General features: G+C 44.7%; 1 protein-coding gene across 3 annotated transcripts in view; it reads right to left on the bottom strand.

Annotated features, from left to right (window-relative positions):
- The window catches only part of SCCPDH (saccharopine dehydrogenase (putative)), a 38,314-nt gene that overhangs the window by 20,318 nt on the left and 655 nt on the right, over positions 1-17,341 (bottom strand). For all 3 annotated transcript variants that reach the window (XM_077779895.1, XM_077779896.1, XM_077779898.1), the window contains exons 2-4: positions 8,715-8,795; positions 6,049-6,178; positions 1,853-1,902 (exon numbers count right to left, since the gene is read on the bottom strand). In XM_077779895.1, coding sequence (XP_077636021.1) covers positions 1,853-1,902; positions 6,049-6,178; positions 8,715-8,795 — 261 coding nt within the window. The remainder of the gene's footprint in view (positions 1-1,852; positions 1,903-6,048; positions 6,179-8,714; positions 8,796-17,341) is intronic.

The following is a 17,341-nucleotide window of genomic DNA, read 5'->3' as shown; positions in this document are numbered from 1 at the left end:
AAAACCGGGCTGAGCATGCTCCCCACAGCTCTAAGCATGTCCTCCATGCTTGTTCCTGAGGCCTAGTTCAGGTCCCTGCCTCTGACCTTCCACATGGTGTTTGCTCTTCAAGGCTAAACTCAGCAAGGCCTCTGGGAGGCCTTCCCAGTTCCCCAGGCCCACCATCCCCTCCCTTTATTCTGAGACACTAGTGGGCATGCTCTTTACCTGCAAATTTTATTATTATTTTTTTAATGTTTATTTATTTTTGAGACAGAGAGAGACAGAGCTTGAGGCGGGGAGGGGCAGCAAGAGAGGGAGACAAAGAATAGGAAGCAGGCTCCAGGCTCCGAGCTGTCAGCACAGAGCCCGATGCGGGGCTCAAGCCCATGAACCACGAGATCATGACCTGACCTGCAGTCAGATGCTTAACCAACTGAGCCACCCAGGTGCCCCTTTCCCCACGAATTTTAGTTATGTTTCTATAATTCTTTGTGTTTATTCTTCTGAACCCACGATCCAGACGACTACAGCCAGCCCTCCCACCTGACTCCCTCCCATCCCACACCCACCTCCTGCGCCTACGGTTCCCTCTCCCGGGTCCCATCTCCACAGCATCCGCCTCTGAGCGTCAGTCCCACAGCCTCTGACAGTTCTGACCTCTGGGGGCCCCTGAGTGGCTCAGTCAGTTAAGCGTCTGACTCTTGGTTTCGGCTCAGGTCATGATCTCACAGTTCATGAGGTCGAGCCTTCCATCAGGCTCTGCACTGACAGTGTGGAGCCTGCTTGGGATCCTCTCTCTCTCTCTGCCTCTCTCCTGCTCACGCGGTCTCTCTCTCTCTCAAGATAAATAAATAAGCTTAAACATTAAAAATATATATAAAATATAAAAACATAAATAACAGGTCTTATCTCTGGCCCCCCAGCTAGATGTACTCTCCATCCTCAGAATCCAATAGTATTTCATCTCATCCCTTTAGTTTCCATCTCCTGCCAAGCTGAATTATTTTGTCTTGAAGGACAGGTTTGCATTGGACTCATTTATGTGTCACACCACCTTGCATTACTGTATACATGTGCACAACTACTGAGTGTTTGTTGAATGAATGTGTTTTAAAGACAGCAATACTTATGAAGCCTCAGGTGAAGACCTAGGATTGGGTCAGACACTACTGGCAATAAAAGTACTATCAAAAAGCATGGTCCTCTCAGAAACACAACTGTCTTAGGTTCCCAAATAAACTATAAATTCAGTAATTACACCATATATATTTTTTTACGGCCACAATAGCACCTCACTCCAAGTGAGGCAGATAACAGGAGTGTGCTGACACTAAGGTGACAATCACGTTGGCTGACAACATTTATTGCACAAGGACAATAGATAATTCAGTGTTGGGATGCTGGTATCTCATTCTAATACAATGGGCTAAGCAGTTGTTTTTAACAAAATTCTATCTTAAGTCTAAGTAATTCCCAGTAATCTATCATTTACTTTTTAAAATTAAACATAGGAACTTTCATATATTACACATGCATAGGATATTAGTCTTAAATATTTTTCAGGAGGCATGTATCATTTCCAAAATTTTTAAAAAATGTTTATTTTTGAGACAGAGCGTGAGTAGGAGAGGGGCAGAGAGAGAGGGAGACACAGAATCCAAAACAGGCTCCAGGCTCTGAACTGTCAGCACAGAGCCTGATGCAGGACTCGAACCCATGAACTGCGAGATCACGGCCTGAGCCGAAGTCAGATGCTTAACCGACTAAGCCACCCAGGTGCCCCTAAAATGTTCTTTTTTAATGTAACTTATTTCCAAAATATTTTTAATATTAACTTTAAAAAAATCACCTGACAAACAGAAAAACTAACCTCAGGTCCGGAATGTATAGTCAGGAAACTTTCCACAGCCGTCAGCATACCTAAAAGAGTAGAAGAGCAAACATAAAACCGAGTAAGATCTATGTAACCAAGACATACGGTAATAAACTATTCCTGTCCCTTTGGGGACCGCATTTACCAAGCCTGTAGCTGTAGCTGATACAGTCAGAAAATCGATACTGGTGACAGTTCTGTTGTGTTATTGGAAGAGACTTTAGAAGCAACCGAAGCCAGGTAGGCTGTCACAAAGAATCGTTTAGAATAAGCTCTAAGCGCTGGTACTAATAACATCGTTCCTGGTATTCAGACTGAAAACACTAAAAACCTCTTTCAACAAGGCTCACTCAGTATGGAAGGCCATGAGGACACAGTTCTCAAAACTGCATCTGTGGGATGAACTCTCCTCTCCAGTACGACTAATTTCAAGAGGCTTAGCTGTAGTGATTTACAACGAATGCACAGAAAACCTATCAAAATGACCTGTGTGATGGCTTCTAAAATACTTAAAGTAAGGCTGTTAAAATGAAATAAAAATAAGTATACATAATAATAGAAAACCAAAGCAGTGACCATTGGGACTAATGTATGGGCATAGTGGTTACATAATTGATCACGAGCAGTAAGACAAAAGAAAAACATAATGCACGAATTTTCAAAATCTGGTCATATGAAATATATCAAGGGGTGCCTGGGTGGCTTAGTCGGTTAAGTGTCTGACTCTTGATTTTGACTCAGTCACGATCTCATGGTTCATGAGTTGAGATCCCACATTGGGCTCTGTGCTGATAGTGTGGAGCCTGCCTAGGCTCTCCCCCGCCCCTTTCTATTCCTCCTGTGCGCACACGTGCTCTCTTTAAACTTAAAAAAAATATATATCAATTTCTTAAGAGGACAGTGTTCCTCGTTTTAATTCCTAGGTAGGACTAAATTATGGGGCCCTAGAAAGCTGACACAGAAAGATAATGAATAACCACGTCATCCACAGTGGTGAGACTACAGCCATATAAATATCGCCAGGGGACCACCAGATCATTGCATACAAGTCACTGAGAGGACTCTGTGGGTTGCTAAGAGAACGCAGTTGGGATTTACAGCTCTGTGATCTAGCCTGTCCATAGAAAGAACATGGACCACCGAAGGGAGCATGCAATAAAGTGTGGCCCACTTGTATCAATCAATCAGCTGGGGCACTTGTTAAAACACTGACTCTTAGGTTTTGGTACCTGAAAACAAAGTTTAAAAAAATCTTTTTTAACATTTATTTTTAAGAGATAGAGAGAGACAGAACATGAATGGGGGAGGAGCAGAGAGAGAGGGAGCCACAGAATCTGAAGCAGGCTCCAGGCTCTGAGCTGGCAGCATAGAGCCTGACATGGGGCTCAAACCCACAAACTGTGAGATCAGGAAAACAAAGTTTTTAAAGAAGGCATGAGGTAATATTTTTCTCTTAAAAGAAAAAAAAAGAACTATTCCAAATAACGGAAACTACTAAATATTTAAAAACAACCTTAGTAAGAGATATGTAAAACTATCATGAACAAAATGTCTAAAATTTACAGATTTAAAAGTATTTTTGATCAATGGAGACCCAAGTTCATGACTGCAAGACTGAATGCTTTAAAGATGTTCAATTCATGTTCTTTTTTTTTGGGAATAGTTCTAGTGCTTTGTCACTGAGTATGATATTGGCTATTGCCTTCTGACATTTATTATGTGAATAAAATATTCTATTCCTAAATTCCTAAAACTCTGAATCATCAAATGGGAAGAATTTTCAAATGATTTACTGAGATGGTCATACAGCTTTTCATCTTTGATATTCTGATGTGGTGATTACATAACTTCTGAATATACCTTGGTCTCGATATATTATTCTCTTAAAATGCCATTGAATATTTATTAAAATTTTATTTAGCATTTTTTTTTACTACTAATTTCACCAAGCAAGACTGCTTTGGAGCCTTATTCGGTGCTATCCTTTTAAGTGTTATCTGTCTGGGGCTTCGGTTTCAGAGCTACGATAACTTTTTAATATAAACGGATACACTTTCCATCCGTTTAAGCTCTGGAACGGTTCCTAGGACACTGGAGTTACCTGTTTTGTGCCATTTTCTACATGGACCCTTTTAAAATAAGCATGACATTAGTAACTTTCATTGTTTTACCATAGTATTTACTTTTCCCCCTTTTTTAATAAAATAAAGGGTTTTTAATTCTAAATTAGTATTATTTGCATCAAAAAGCTTTTCAAGAGCTGTTAAGGCCAAGAACTTTGTTCATTTTCTCAGTGGAGTAGAGCGGGCATTTTTCATCAACTCTGGAAGTTTAGTAACTCTGCAATTTTTTTTTAATTGTGTATCTATTGCTACCATTCATTTCCTTTTTTTTTTTTTTTTTAGATTTTTATGGTAATCACCCAATGCTCATCACAAGTGCATTCCTTAATCCCCATCACCTATTTACTCCACTCCCCACCACCTCCCCTCTGGTGACCAATCAGTGTGTTCTCTATAGTTAAGAGTCTATTTCGGGGCACCTGGAAGGCTCAGTCAGTTAAATGTCCGACTTGAGCTCAGGTCATGATCTCGTGGTCCATGGGTTTGACCCCCTGTCAAGCTCCGTGCTGACAGCTCAGAGTCTGGAACCTACTTTAGATTCTGTGTCTCCCGCTCTGCTCCTCCTCCACTCGCGCTCTCTCTCAAAAATAAATAAACATTAAAAAAAATAGAGTCCGTTTCTTGGTTTGCCTCTTTTTTCCCTCTTTGCTTGTTTGTTTTGTTTCATAAATTCCACATGAGTGAAATCATATAGTATTTGTCTTTCTCTGACTGACTTACTTCACTTAGCATTATACTCTCTAGCTTCATCCATGTTGTTGCAAACGGCAAGATTTCATTATTTTTTATGACCGAGTAATATTCCAGTGTGTGCACGTGTGTATATACACACATATATCCATATCTATCTATGTGGGTGTGTGCACACATCTTCATCCATCTATCCATCAGCGGACATGCGGCTGCTTCCCTATCTTGGCTGCTGTAACTCGTGCGGCAATAAACAGAGGGCGCAGGCATCCCTCTGAACTGGTTGGTGTCTTGTACCATTTGGGTAAATTCCTAGTGTGTACTTGTTTTTTTTTTTAAATTTATTTCTAGGAGAGAGAAAGAGAGAGCGTGAGCAGGGGAGGGTCAGAGAGAGAGGGAGATACAGACTCTGAAATAGGCTCCAGGCTCTGAGCTGGCAGTCAGCACAGAGCCCGATGCGGGGCTCGAACCCACGAACGGCAAGATCATGACCTAAGCGAAAGTCGGACGCTTAACCGACTAAGCCAACCAGGCGCTCCTCTATTTTTAACTTTTTGAGGCACCTCCCTGCTATGTCCCACAGCGGCTGCACCAGTTTGCTTTCCCACCAACAGTGCACAGGGTTCCTTTTTCTCCACATCCTCGCCAACACCTGTTGTCTCAAATACATAGAACGCTTCGCGTAGCTGTGTGTCATCCCTCCTCAGGCACAGGCTCATTCCTCCATGTTGTTCCAATCTCAGTATGATGTGCTGCCCAATGAGCATGATTTTTTCCATTCTTAACTTATTGTTTCCTTTTACAAATGGCGTGAAATAGAAGTGAAAATATTTGTTCAATGCTTCTTAGCTTTGTTGATTATAAAATTTTTAAGCCTTCAATTATAATAGCTATATAAATTATATTCTTAAATGTGTTAATTCCTAAACCAAGCAAGTTTGAATTTACAATGGCTGTCAGAAATTCTTTTTCCAGAAATGGACAGCTCTAACCATAACTAAATTGAGACAACTGATAATTCCTCACTAGAACACGCACAGTACTAACCACATCTCAAAAAATAGGGTCAGTAGCATTTTTTTTTTGTAGGCTTCATGCCTAGCACAAGGCCCAAAAAAGGGCCTGAACCCACAACCTGGGACCAAGACCTAAGCTGAGATCAAGAGTCAGATGCTTAGCCGACTGGGGCCCCCAGGCACCCCATCACATTTTATAACAATTATAGCTATATTAAAAACAAAGCATGTGTTTTAACATTACCCACTGATAGTTCTGTTTCTCTTCCATACTTACGAACATGAAGACTTTCTACTGTAAATTCACTTATTGCTTCTTTATTGATAATTACCATTCATCTTGTTTTTAGCATATATTAATTACCGTTCATCTTGCTTTTGGTATATATAACTCCCAGGTCTGCTGGAATGGAATCAAAGCCACTGCTTCCAATGATATAAGCCCCCTTTTCTGCAGCTTTCTCATGATACTTCCAATACATTAGTTCCAGAAACTAAAAAATGCGGAACAAAAACCTGAATCAGAGCTATACAGAAATATTTAAATCAGTATTAAATGAGAGACCTTAAAAGACANGTATGGGCGCGAGTGCAAGTATGGAGCTCCTTACTTCTCTGCCATCTTGCCCTCTCCTCTCAAAGCAATTGCATTTTGAAAACGCTAACTTGTATGGCTTTACAGTGAAATACTAACTGCCACAATGTTTTTCACTTATTCAGCAAGTATTTACTGTATACCTACCATATGCCAAGCAGTGCAGGACACAGGCTGAGCTGACTTAACGACACTACCAATTTTGTCAAAGTGACTTTTAAGCGTCAGAGTAACATCTATGAAAAATTAAATATAGAAAAAAATACAAAAAAGCAAGAAAGCTTAACCCAAACCTATTCCTCGGATGGACACGATTACGGACATGTATCCATGCATATATATATATATACATATATATATATAGTTAGAGTAAAGCAAGTGGAGGGAAGGAGGGATGGAAGAAAATAATGTCTGTTCAAATCCTCTGCCCGTGTTTAACGATTACTTTTAGAACAGTGTCAGATCTGCAGAAAATGTGAGTAGGAGTTCCCACGCACCTCACCCAGTTTCCCCCATCGATATACCTTTGACCTTCACATTTGTTACAATTAGTGAAGCAATAATGGTAACACTATCATTAGCTACAGTCCGTCCTTTCTCCAGATTTCCTTCCTTTTTCTCTGCCAGGACTCTGCCTTGCGTTTAGTGGTCACGTCTCCTAAGGCTCCCCTGGCTGTGACAATTTCTCAGTCTCCTTCTTTCTGAGGACCTTGACAGTTTTGAGGCCTTCTGATCAGGTATTTTGTAGACTGCCCCTCTACAGGAGCTTTTCTCAAGACTAGACAGGGGTTCCGGGTTTGGGGAGGAAGACCATAGGGGTAAAGGGTCACTTCACGACATTCTATCAAGGGTACCAAGTACCAATGTGATTTATCAGTGTTGATGTTGACCCCAAACACCTGGCTGAGGTGGTGGCCGTCAGGTTTCGCCAGGTTATTCTCTTCTTCCCCCTCCCTCCCATACCATTCTCTTCGGGAGGGAGGGACTCAGTGCAGCCCACAGGTAAGCAGGGGGGTCATGCTCCCTGCCTCATGGTGGGGTGGCTACATAAATTATTTGGAATTCTTCTACACAGTAAGAACTCTTGTCTCTACTCATCCCTCTGCCTATTTTTAACTGGGTTATTTGAATTTGTATTATTGCCTTATAAGAGTTCTTTATATATTCCGGATCTTTATTAAGTTTTGATATCACTTTTATTGTAATTTATAAGATACTTTAGAAATTTATCAACCTTTTCTTTGCTCTGGGAGTTCTGTTCTTAAATAAGATAGGAATTACTTCAGGGGCACCTGGGTGGCTCAGTTGGTTAAGTGTCCAACTTCGGCTCAGATCATGATCTCACAGTTTGAGGGTTTGAGCCCCACCTTGGGCTCTCTGCTGACAGCTCGGAGCCTGGAGCCTGCTCCGGATTCTGTGTCTCCCTCTCTCTCTGCCCCTCCCCAACTCATGCTCTGTCTCTATCTCTGTCTCTCTCAAAAACAAATAAACATAAGGGAAAAAAAGATTGGAATTATTTTTTTTTGCTTCATTCATGTTTTCTATCTCTTCTTTTTTTAAAAAAAAAAAAAGATTTTTAACTAATCTCTACACCCAGTGTGGGGCTTGAACTCACAACCCCGAGATCAAGAGTAGCGTGCTCCAGGGACTGGGCCAGCCAGGCACCCCTCTGTCTTCTGCGGTCAGTTTTGGTAATTTACACTTTCCCAGTATCTGCCGACACGTTACGATACTGCCACACTGGTGATGGTGACCCGCAGAGACTACAGGGCCACGAGGTGACAGTTAAAGAAGGTGTGGAGCTTGCTGCTCACTAGCATGCCTGCAATAGGGCAAACCTCAAGTCCTGGTTCTCGTACTTCCTAGTTGCACGACTTTGAGCCACATGACTTAACCTTCCTAAGCTTCGACTTCCTTGTTCACAAAACAGGAAAGACGACATCTACTGTACAGGAAGGCTGAAAATTCAGATCGCATAGAATGCTTAATCAGCACAGTGCCGGGGTGGTAAGCACTCAGTGTGAACACCTAACACTTTCAGGTTGAGAGGACTTCACGCTTACTTTTCTTCAATGCTGTAAAGGTGTCTGTTTACAAAAAGGGACAGCATTACGAAAAAGTTACAGAAGTGCGATTCTAAGAATCTGTGCATGGCGCACCACTGCAATTAATTCCATTCGCGCTTGCCGTAGCTATAAAATTCAGCACAGCCTACCTACCAAAGACCTGAAATGAGTGAGGTGGTGAGGAAGAAAAAAATTCAGGAAAATGGAAGAGACCTTCCCATCAGGCTCTCCTTTGTGCCATGCACGGAACACCATCTGTCTGGTGGGGGCATCAAGTCTAAAAGAGGTCTGCAAAATGGCACTGAATATTTTCCACGCTAACAGGAAGTTGGGTTGCTAATTCCATTTCCTCCTCTCCATTCGACGTACCTGAGGTTCTCCGCAGATGTCAATACAGCTCGTTCCATTTTCAATACATGCTTTCACTACGGGTTCTCCATAAAATCGATACTGAGGGGAGGGATAAAGGAAACCAGCAGTTAACTCATACTCAGTTAGGTTAAATGAATGAAATGCCACTGTCTTTTGCAAGTAGTCTTGGTTATCAAGACTGAAATATTAAGGGGCACCAGGGTGGCTCAGACGGTTAACTGTCCGACCCGTGATTTCAGCTCAGGTCATGGTCTCATGGTTGGGGAGTCTGAGCCCCACATCAGGCTCTGTGCTCACAATGCGGATTCTCTCTCTCTCCCTTTCTATCCCTCCCCTGCACACTCACTCGCCCTCTTTCTCTCTTCCTGCTTGAAATAAAGTTTAAAAATATTAAAATCATAAAAAAGAATCAAATATTAATAAAGTAGCTGAAAGATAAACAGAAAATCACGTGACTGTACTGTGACAGCTCCCAAGGAAGGAGCGATGGAAGCAGGGAAACAGCACTTACCTCTGACTGGAAACAAAATGGGAAGTTTTCTAGAATAAGTGGTTTATTTGCAAGCATTCTGAAGAACAAGGATTTGGCAGAAAAAAGAAAAATCCAGATAAAGGAAAAAGCATGTGCAAAGGTGTGAGGAAGGACACGTGAGGCACAGGGCAGAGAGGGAGTGACGGGACGGGCTGGGAAGAAACACAACGGCCCGATCCACAAGGACCAGCACCCCGCTAACAAGCCAGAACCCCATCTTTCCTGGGTCACTTGGCCCTCCTGGGGCATCTGAAGTAGGACAGTGGTGTAAGGTTAACAGAGGAGGTGCACCAGTCCGTGTGCTGTCCTGGGAAACAAAGCCCCTGGCTGGTGAGGACGACGAAGGGCTCAGCTCGTGGGGAGGGGGGTTGTGGAGAGGATGCACTAAGCATGAGATCATTAAAGACGCAGAAACGACTGGGCCTGCTGATGAATCGGACATGGGGAGCAATGGGCATGGGGTTGACTGGTAAATCAGCCAAAATAAAGAAAAACAGGAAGTGGAGAAGGTTTAGGGGGGTAAGTTTAACCTTGGACACAGTACATATTCTGACCTTACATGATTTTGGATCACCCAAATTATAGGCTGCTCAAACTCAAGGAATCAAAGCAAAATTTTTAAAAAATTTTTTTCAATTTCTTTAATGTTTCTTTCTTTTTGAGAAAGAGCGTGAGTGGGAGAGGGCTAGGAAGAGGGAGACAGAGGATCTGAAGCAGGCTCCACACAGTGAGTGCAGGGCCTGACACGGGGCTCAAACTCACAAACCAGGAGATTGTGACCTGTGCCGAAATTAAAGAGTTTGGCCGCCTAACCGACTGAACCACCTGGGTGCCCCCAAAACAAAACTGTTAATGTATAATAACTAATACATCAGAGTTGGTCCCATTTAAAAAGATGCACAGCAAATTTTTCCCTTTTCTCATTCCTAGAAGCAAAAGAATATTGTTTTTTAATTCTAGCCTTTCAGAAACAAGTAAAGGAACACTTAAAGGAAAAGACAGGGCAGATGTAAGGATTGATCTTTTCAAGTAGGTCAAACATGCTATCCTCACTACCTGACTCCCTAAGCATTACCTCCACATCCCCTTCCCCTTCTTAATAGCAAATGATAGGGCGCCTGGGTGCCTCAATCGGTTAAGCGTCCGACTTAGGCTCAGGTCATGATCTTGTGGTCCATGAGTTCAAGCCCCGCGGTGGGCTCTGTGTTGACAGCTCAGAGCCTGGAGCCTGCTTCAGATTCTGTGTCTCCCCCTCTCTCTGCCCCTACCCAACTCATGCTCTACTCTTTCTAAACCTTAAAAAAAAAAAAAAAAAGAAGAACAGCAAATGACATTGGAATTACTGGACTGGGATGTCTGTTTCAGTTCTAGTCCCTCCTCTGGCATTAACCATGTAAAATTACTAAAGCACTTAGCTTCTTTTTTTTTTAATGTTTTTTAATTTATTTCTAGGAGAGAGAGAGAGAGACAGCCTGAGCAGGGGAGGGTCAGAGAGAGAGAGCGAGTCACAGACTAAAACAGGCTCCAGGCTCTGAGCTGGCAGTCAGCACAGAGCCCGACACGGGGCTCGAACCCACGAACCGCGAGATCATGACCTAAGCAAAAGTCCGACGCTTAACCGACTAAGCCACCCAGGCGCCCCTAAAGCACTTAGCTTCTGAGGCAACGTGGTACATGGGACAAGTAAGGGCTTTCAAAGCGACCAGATGCAAGTTCACACCTTGAATCCATCACCTCCAAGCTATATGAATTTACTCACAGATCATTTACACAGGCTGCTCGACCGGCATATACTCTAAACATACATAAAATAGGGCGCCTGGGTGGTTCAGTTGGTTAAGCGCCTGATTTCAGCTCAGGTCATGATCTCACTGCTCGTGAGTTCGAGCCCCGCGTCAGGCTCTGTATTGACAGCTCAGAGGCTGGAGCCTGCTTCAGATTCTGTGTCTGTCTCTTTGCCCCTCCCCTGCTCGTGCACTGTCTCTCTCTCTCAAATATAAACATTTAAAAAAATTAAAACAAACATAAAATAGAAATAGAGATTAAAATGAAAGAAATCATGCCCAAGTTGGGGCTTGAACTCACGACCCTGAGATCATGACGTGAGCTGAGATCAAGAGTCAGGTGCTTAACTGACTGAGTCCCCCCGGTGCCCCAAAGCTCTTTTTCATCTTGGGTTAATACTTAAGATCTAAACACATCCTCTTTGAAACTCATTTAAAGACTTTTTGGGGGTTTTCTCTTGTTTATTTTCTCCCAAAGTTTCTTAAGTTGGCCAGGAGTCCACCTGCGTTAAAATCACCTAGATGACTTGTTCAGTATGCTGGTTACCCCATCCTACGCCAGAGGCTCCCCAAGTCAGAGTCTCTGGAGATCGACCCCAGGAACACTCCTTGTGGGTGATTCTTGTGCACACCAGGACTGCCGAATCTCCCTGGAAAATTCCTACTCTCCTGATGTCAACTACAGCAGGTATCCTGATGACATTCAACCTCTGTCTCCAGAACTGCTAGCAGATGCTTCCGTGTCTTTGGTTTCTGTTAGAAAGTTCAGGACCAGCAGGAGCACAGGACATGGGGCATGATTTGTGCATAAAACTAATTTTACTTTGGCTTCATTTTCCCTCCCCTATTTTGTCTTCACCCTGATTTCCTTGCTTATTTAAAAAGATAGTAACAACTCTGCTATATGATATGTATTTCCTATCTTTATTCAAGAATACTCTGGGGAAGCAGGGCGCCAGCGTGGCTTAGTCGGTTGAGCATAGAACTCTTGATGTTGGCTCAGGTCATGATCTTATGGATCGTAAGTTCAAGCCCCGAATTGGGCTCTGCACTGGCAGCACGGAGCCTGCCTGGAATTTTTTCTCTCTGCCCCTCTCTCTGCCTCTCCTCTGCTCACACTGTCTCTCTCAAAATAAATAAATAAAACATTAAAAAGAAAAAAAAGAGAATACTGAGCAGACATCTCAGTTTCAACATAACCAAAATCAAATTTATCATCTTTCTTACGAAACCTGTTTCCCTCCACTACTCCGAAACACAGGTGACTAAGGCCTAGCGATTAGAGTGTCAGCGGTGGCTCAGCCCGCCGGGGCCCTACTCACCATTCCTGTCCTGACCTGGGGCCACTAGGGACCCTGAGGAGACAGAACCGTGCAAACGGCTGACCAGCACGGGTGTCCAGAGCTTTAAGGTCGAGCCTGACTTAAGTCCTGGCTCTGAGCCCACTAGCTGGGCGAACTTGGGCAAGTTACTTCACCTTCTAAGCCTCGATTTCTTCATCAAAAAAGATGAATAGTCACAGCACCCATGTCCCGGGGCTGTAGTTAGGATGAAATAGGACAACACAAACAGCTTAGCAGGAGCACGTGGTAAGTGTCCTTGTCTGTCACGATCGCCCACATCCTTGAGTGAGAGACCCAGCCGCTGTCTTTGACTCCATCTACCCTGGAAGTTACCAAGCTTCCCCTCTACCCCTCCAAGTCTGAGTTCACACCCTTGCCACCTGTCATCCAGTTGACTGCAGACAGTGACTAGTTTTGCTGCAGCCAAACTTACCCCATTGCCAAAGAAACACCAAACTGTTATCCTAAAATAAAAATCTGAGGACACACGTGCTCCGTCACACCCCCACACACAGATCATTCGCTAGTTCTGCAATGCCTCTATTCCTACAGCATAAGGTCCAGACTTCTTGGCATGTCACGGAAAGTGCTCAAGCCTCAGGGCATGGCACAGTCCCTTAATCTCCATGTTCCAGAAGCTCTAAACTCTGTGTCGTTTTTGTTTTTTTTTTAATTAAAAAAAAATTTTTTTTAATTTTAATTTCTGAGAGAGAGAGACAATGTGAGCAGGGGAGGGGCAGAGAGAGAGGGAGATACAGAATCTGAAACAGGCTCCAGGGTCTGAGCTAGCTGTCAGCACAGAGCCCGACGTGGGGCTCAAACCCACAAACCGTATGATCATGACGTGAGCCGGTCAGACACTTAACCGACTGAGCCACCCAGGCGCGCCCCATGTAGTTTCCTAAACACGCTATTTCTTCACCCTCCCTGCTCGTGGCTGCCAGGCTGGCTCCAGCCTCAGCCTCCCGGCCGTGGGGTCACTGCCCCTGCGCAGCTAGCGAGCCGCAGGCGGTCTGCCGCTCGAGTCCTCTATAAGTACTAGCGAGCTGCAGTAAAGCATTAAGGGGTTTTTTTAAATAATGGCAGCTCCTTCTGGAAAGAGCGTGCCCTCCCCCCTTTGCCATGGCCCCCCATTCCTCACGCTGCACTCCAGCACAACTGAGGAGCAGACCTCTGTGCTAACACCCCTAGATTAGTACGTTTTGGGGGTTTTCTACAACTGGACACGCAGTAGTAACCCTTGATCTCGGAGGAGACAGTTCTCCCTAGGGAAGCCGGTGCGCTATGGGTTGCAACCACAATCCTGCTCTTGGGGCTCCACCGTCTACACCCGTGGCCCCCCAGCAGCCACGCTGACCTCTGGGGCCACAGAACCATCCCCTCAGTTATGGAGGTACCAGTCTGCTCATTCGTGCTAATTTCCATAGGAAGCACGAAGAAATAAATGCAGTTTTATTAGCAGTCAGTACACGAAGTGACTCTGGCCGGTTTCCTGGGTCCCGCGTTGAATGGGAGACATGGAAGGTATCCTGAGGGTAGCGTGGGGGAGCTGCCGAGCAACGGGGGCCACGGGACCCCCTGTTCTTTCATGTTCAGTGTGTTTCAGCCCCACGCCTGTTTACACGTGCCTAAGTGGTTTTACAGCTGTCACTTGGGTTTTAACTAAATAAACCTTCACAAAATGGACACATGGGCTTAAAAAATATCTGCAAAGGAACAAGTTCTGAAACGTGTTGAATTCAAAGTTATGAAACTTGAAAGAAACAGGCAAAGTGAAAATAACAATCCAAGTGGAGCCTAGGAAGGAGAGCGGGTGTTTAGGGGACAAAACCTTGAGACGACCACACGAGCCTTCCAGGTGGAAACATCAAGAAGGTGGCTGTGTCTACAGTCCCGAAGGAACGTAGGCATCGTCAGCNGACACGGAGCTCGAACCCACGAACTGTGAGATCATGACCTGAGCTGAAGTCCAACGGTTAACCAATTGAGCCACCCGGGCGCCCCTAAAGCCATGGCTTTTGAAACCTTCCTGACCACAAGCCATGCTAAGAAATTCACTTCACAAAGCAGCTCCTACACAAATGTATCTAACGGAAACAGAAGTCTCATGAGCCAGGACTTATCCATATTATGTGTCATTCACTGGTTCCCTGTTCTAGGCTACCTGATTTTTTTCTTCTTACTGCTGAGCCTCAACTCACTAACCTGATCTGCACTACACTGTTATAAAATACTGGCCCAATACAGGAAAGTTAGGACACACCAAAGACCTCTCTTAAAAAAAAAAAAAAAAACCACAAAACACATGCACAAAACAAAAACTGGGGGCACCGGGGTGGCTCAGTCAGTTAAGCAACTCGCTCTTGATTTCAGCTCAGGTCATGATCCCAAGGTCATGGGATAGACCTCAATGTTGGAGCCTGCTTGTGACTCTCTCTCTCCCCCTCCACCCCTCCCCTGTCCTTGCCCATGTGTGCTCTCTCTCTCACTCTCTCAAAATAAATAAACTAAAAAAAACCTGACCTAGTCAGAGTTTCCGTTTGGGATGATGAAAAGTTTTGGAGAAAAGACGGTAATGGTTACGCAGCGCTGTCATTGTACTTCATGCCATTCAACTGTACACCTATAAATGGTTACAATGGTACTTTTTGTTATGTATCTTTTATTACAACATTAATTTTTTGAAAGCTGGCTTCGAGAGTGTAAACAGAACAGTTTGCAAGGCTCGAGCTCTGAGGCCTCAGGTGCTTAGAGGAAGATGAAAAGATCCCACAGAGGGGAAGGCGGCAGAGCTGGTCGGCAGACGGAAAATGAGGAAAGGGCCAGAAGCCCAATGCAGAGAGGAGGGAGGACGTGAGGGGTGGGGACAAACGCCTGAGAGCGAGAGCAGAGAGATGTCACTGAAGCAGTGTGGCCTACGGGAGCCTGGCAAGAGTGGCTGGGGGGGGAGGGGAGAGCAGGAGCCGAGGAAGAGGAGAGAGCAAGGAGAGGGAACTCTTTCAAGTTTTGCTAACAAGGGGGCCCAGAAAAATGGAGTCTTTGGACAGGTGTCCTTTTTAAAATAAGAGACATCATCACCTATTTCTGTGTGGACAGAAAGAGTACAGCCAAGGGGGAAAATGGGATAGTGAACATGCGCGGGGCACCTGGGTGGCTCAGTCAGTTAAGCGTCTGACTCTCGGGTTCAGCTCCGGTCATGATCTTGCAGTTTCGTGGGTTCAAGCCCCACATCGGGCTCTGCACTGACAGTGTGGAGCCTGCTTGTGATTCTCTCTCTCTCCCTCTCTCTGACCCTCCCCTACTCACACTATCTCTGTCTGTCTCAAAATAAATAAACTTAAAAAATTAAAAAAGAAACACACAGAAACGCGTGGAATGGTAAACAGAAGGTCCCCAAATCCTGCACCCATGAGGCAGGGGGGGNGGGAGCCTCGTGACGGTGAAGAAAAGGAAAGGAAATGAAATCATCAGAGTGAGGAAAGAGGGACGGGAGGCTTCAAAGGTGAGGAGAGAAGCTGTAAAACTGCTGCGTCGGGGGAGAGGGCAGTCTGGGGCGATGGGGCACGGATTCTAAGGCACAGAGGCTGCACATGAGGTGTGTGACCACATACTTAAAGTAGGACCGTCAGCAAGGGTGTCTTCAGACACTCGGAGGTACTGGATTACTAGATAACACGGGTTCCTGTTCAGGTCGAGCAAGCAGGGCTGGCATAACTGAGTTTGGATTTTTCCAGAATTCTGGGCTGGGCAGGGCAAGGAGGCTGCCCAAGGGCATGTCTAAGAGAGTGACGGGAGCCACAGAGCACGGAATCCAACCTAGTCGGGAGTGAGATTCATCTAAACAAACAACTTAACTACAGTTTAACTGATAATCAGAAAACCTTCCTGCTTTCACTGAAAACATTATCATGCGCCTTCTAGATGCTTAGTTTTCAAAGGTTTTGCCAACTGTGATGGCTTCTTTAGGTCCGTAAATGTCCCCAACATCCCCCTGCTGCACAGGCCAAGGGTGTCCCCCTCACGTAGCGAGAGTACCCTCGGATCCCACCCACTTACCACATGCTGTGCTCCACTTGCTGGGACCCCCCACCCATCGGCCCCCTACCACCTCTTCTTCTTAGGAGCTGCTACTGCTTTCAACCATTCAGACTCTGCCACACTGAAGAAAATTCAAACCCTGACCTTGCCCGTCAGACCCTCTGGCCTAATTGGCGGGTTCCTCTCCAACCTAACTTCCCACCTTGGCCCTGCTTGGGGCCCCACTGCCCTCCCTCACATTCCTCAATCTTGCCAAACGCACACTCACCTCAGGACCTTTGTACCTGCTTTTCCTCTGGAACATTCTTCTCAAATGCTCCCATAGCTTAACCCCCTCACTTCATTCAGGTCTCTACACCAATGTCAGTTATCACGGAGGTCTTCCCTGACCACCCATCTGACTAACAGTTTATCTCCTTACCCTGCCTTATTTTTCTTCACCGCACTTTCATTACCTACTGAGAACCCTACTTTCTGTCTCCCTCACGAAGGATTTGTAGTTTAGTTCTCCATTATGTCCCAGGGACCTTCACTAGTGCAGTTTGTGTGCAATAAATATTTGTTGAATAAATGAATCCTTTTCTAGTCTATTTTTGTACATGTCTTTAACATATATATTGGTACAGTAATAAGGAATATCATTTACAGGTAAATAAAAAACATGGCAGGGGTACACACGCAAACATTTTTTTTTTTACATAAGAAGCAGACCATAAGAGGGGCGTCTGGGTGGCTCAGTGGGTTAAGCCTGATTTCAGCTCAGGTCATGATCACGGTTTGCGGGATCGAGCCTCAAGTCAGGCTCTGTGCTGACAGTGCACAGCCTGCTTGGGATTCTCTCTCTCCCTGCCCCTCCCCTACTTGAGTGCAAGCTCTCTCCCTCAAAATAAATAAATAAACTTACCAAAAAAAAAAAAAAAAAAAAAA

Source organism: Crocuta crocuta, unplaced genomic scaffold (genome assembly GCF_008692635.1).
Source record: "Crocuta crocuta isolate KB4526 unplaced genomic scaffold, BGI_CrCroc_1.0 scaffold322, whole genome shotgun sequence".
Classification (NCBI taxonomy): domain Eukaryota; kingdom Metazoa; phylum Chordata; class Mammalia; order Carnivora; family Hyaenidae; genus Crocuta; species Crocuta crocuta.
The sequence above is the reverse complement of the archived record's forward strand: the minus strand, read 5'-3'. Positions and strand labels throughout refer to the sequence as shown.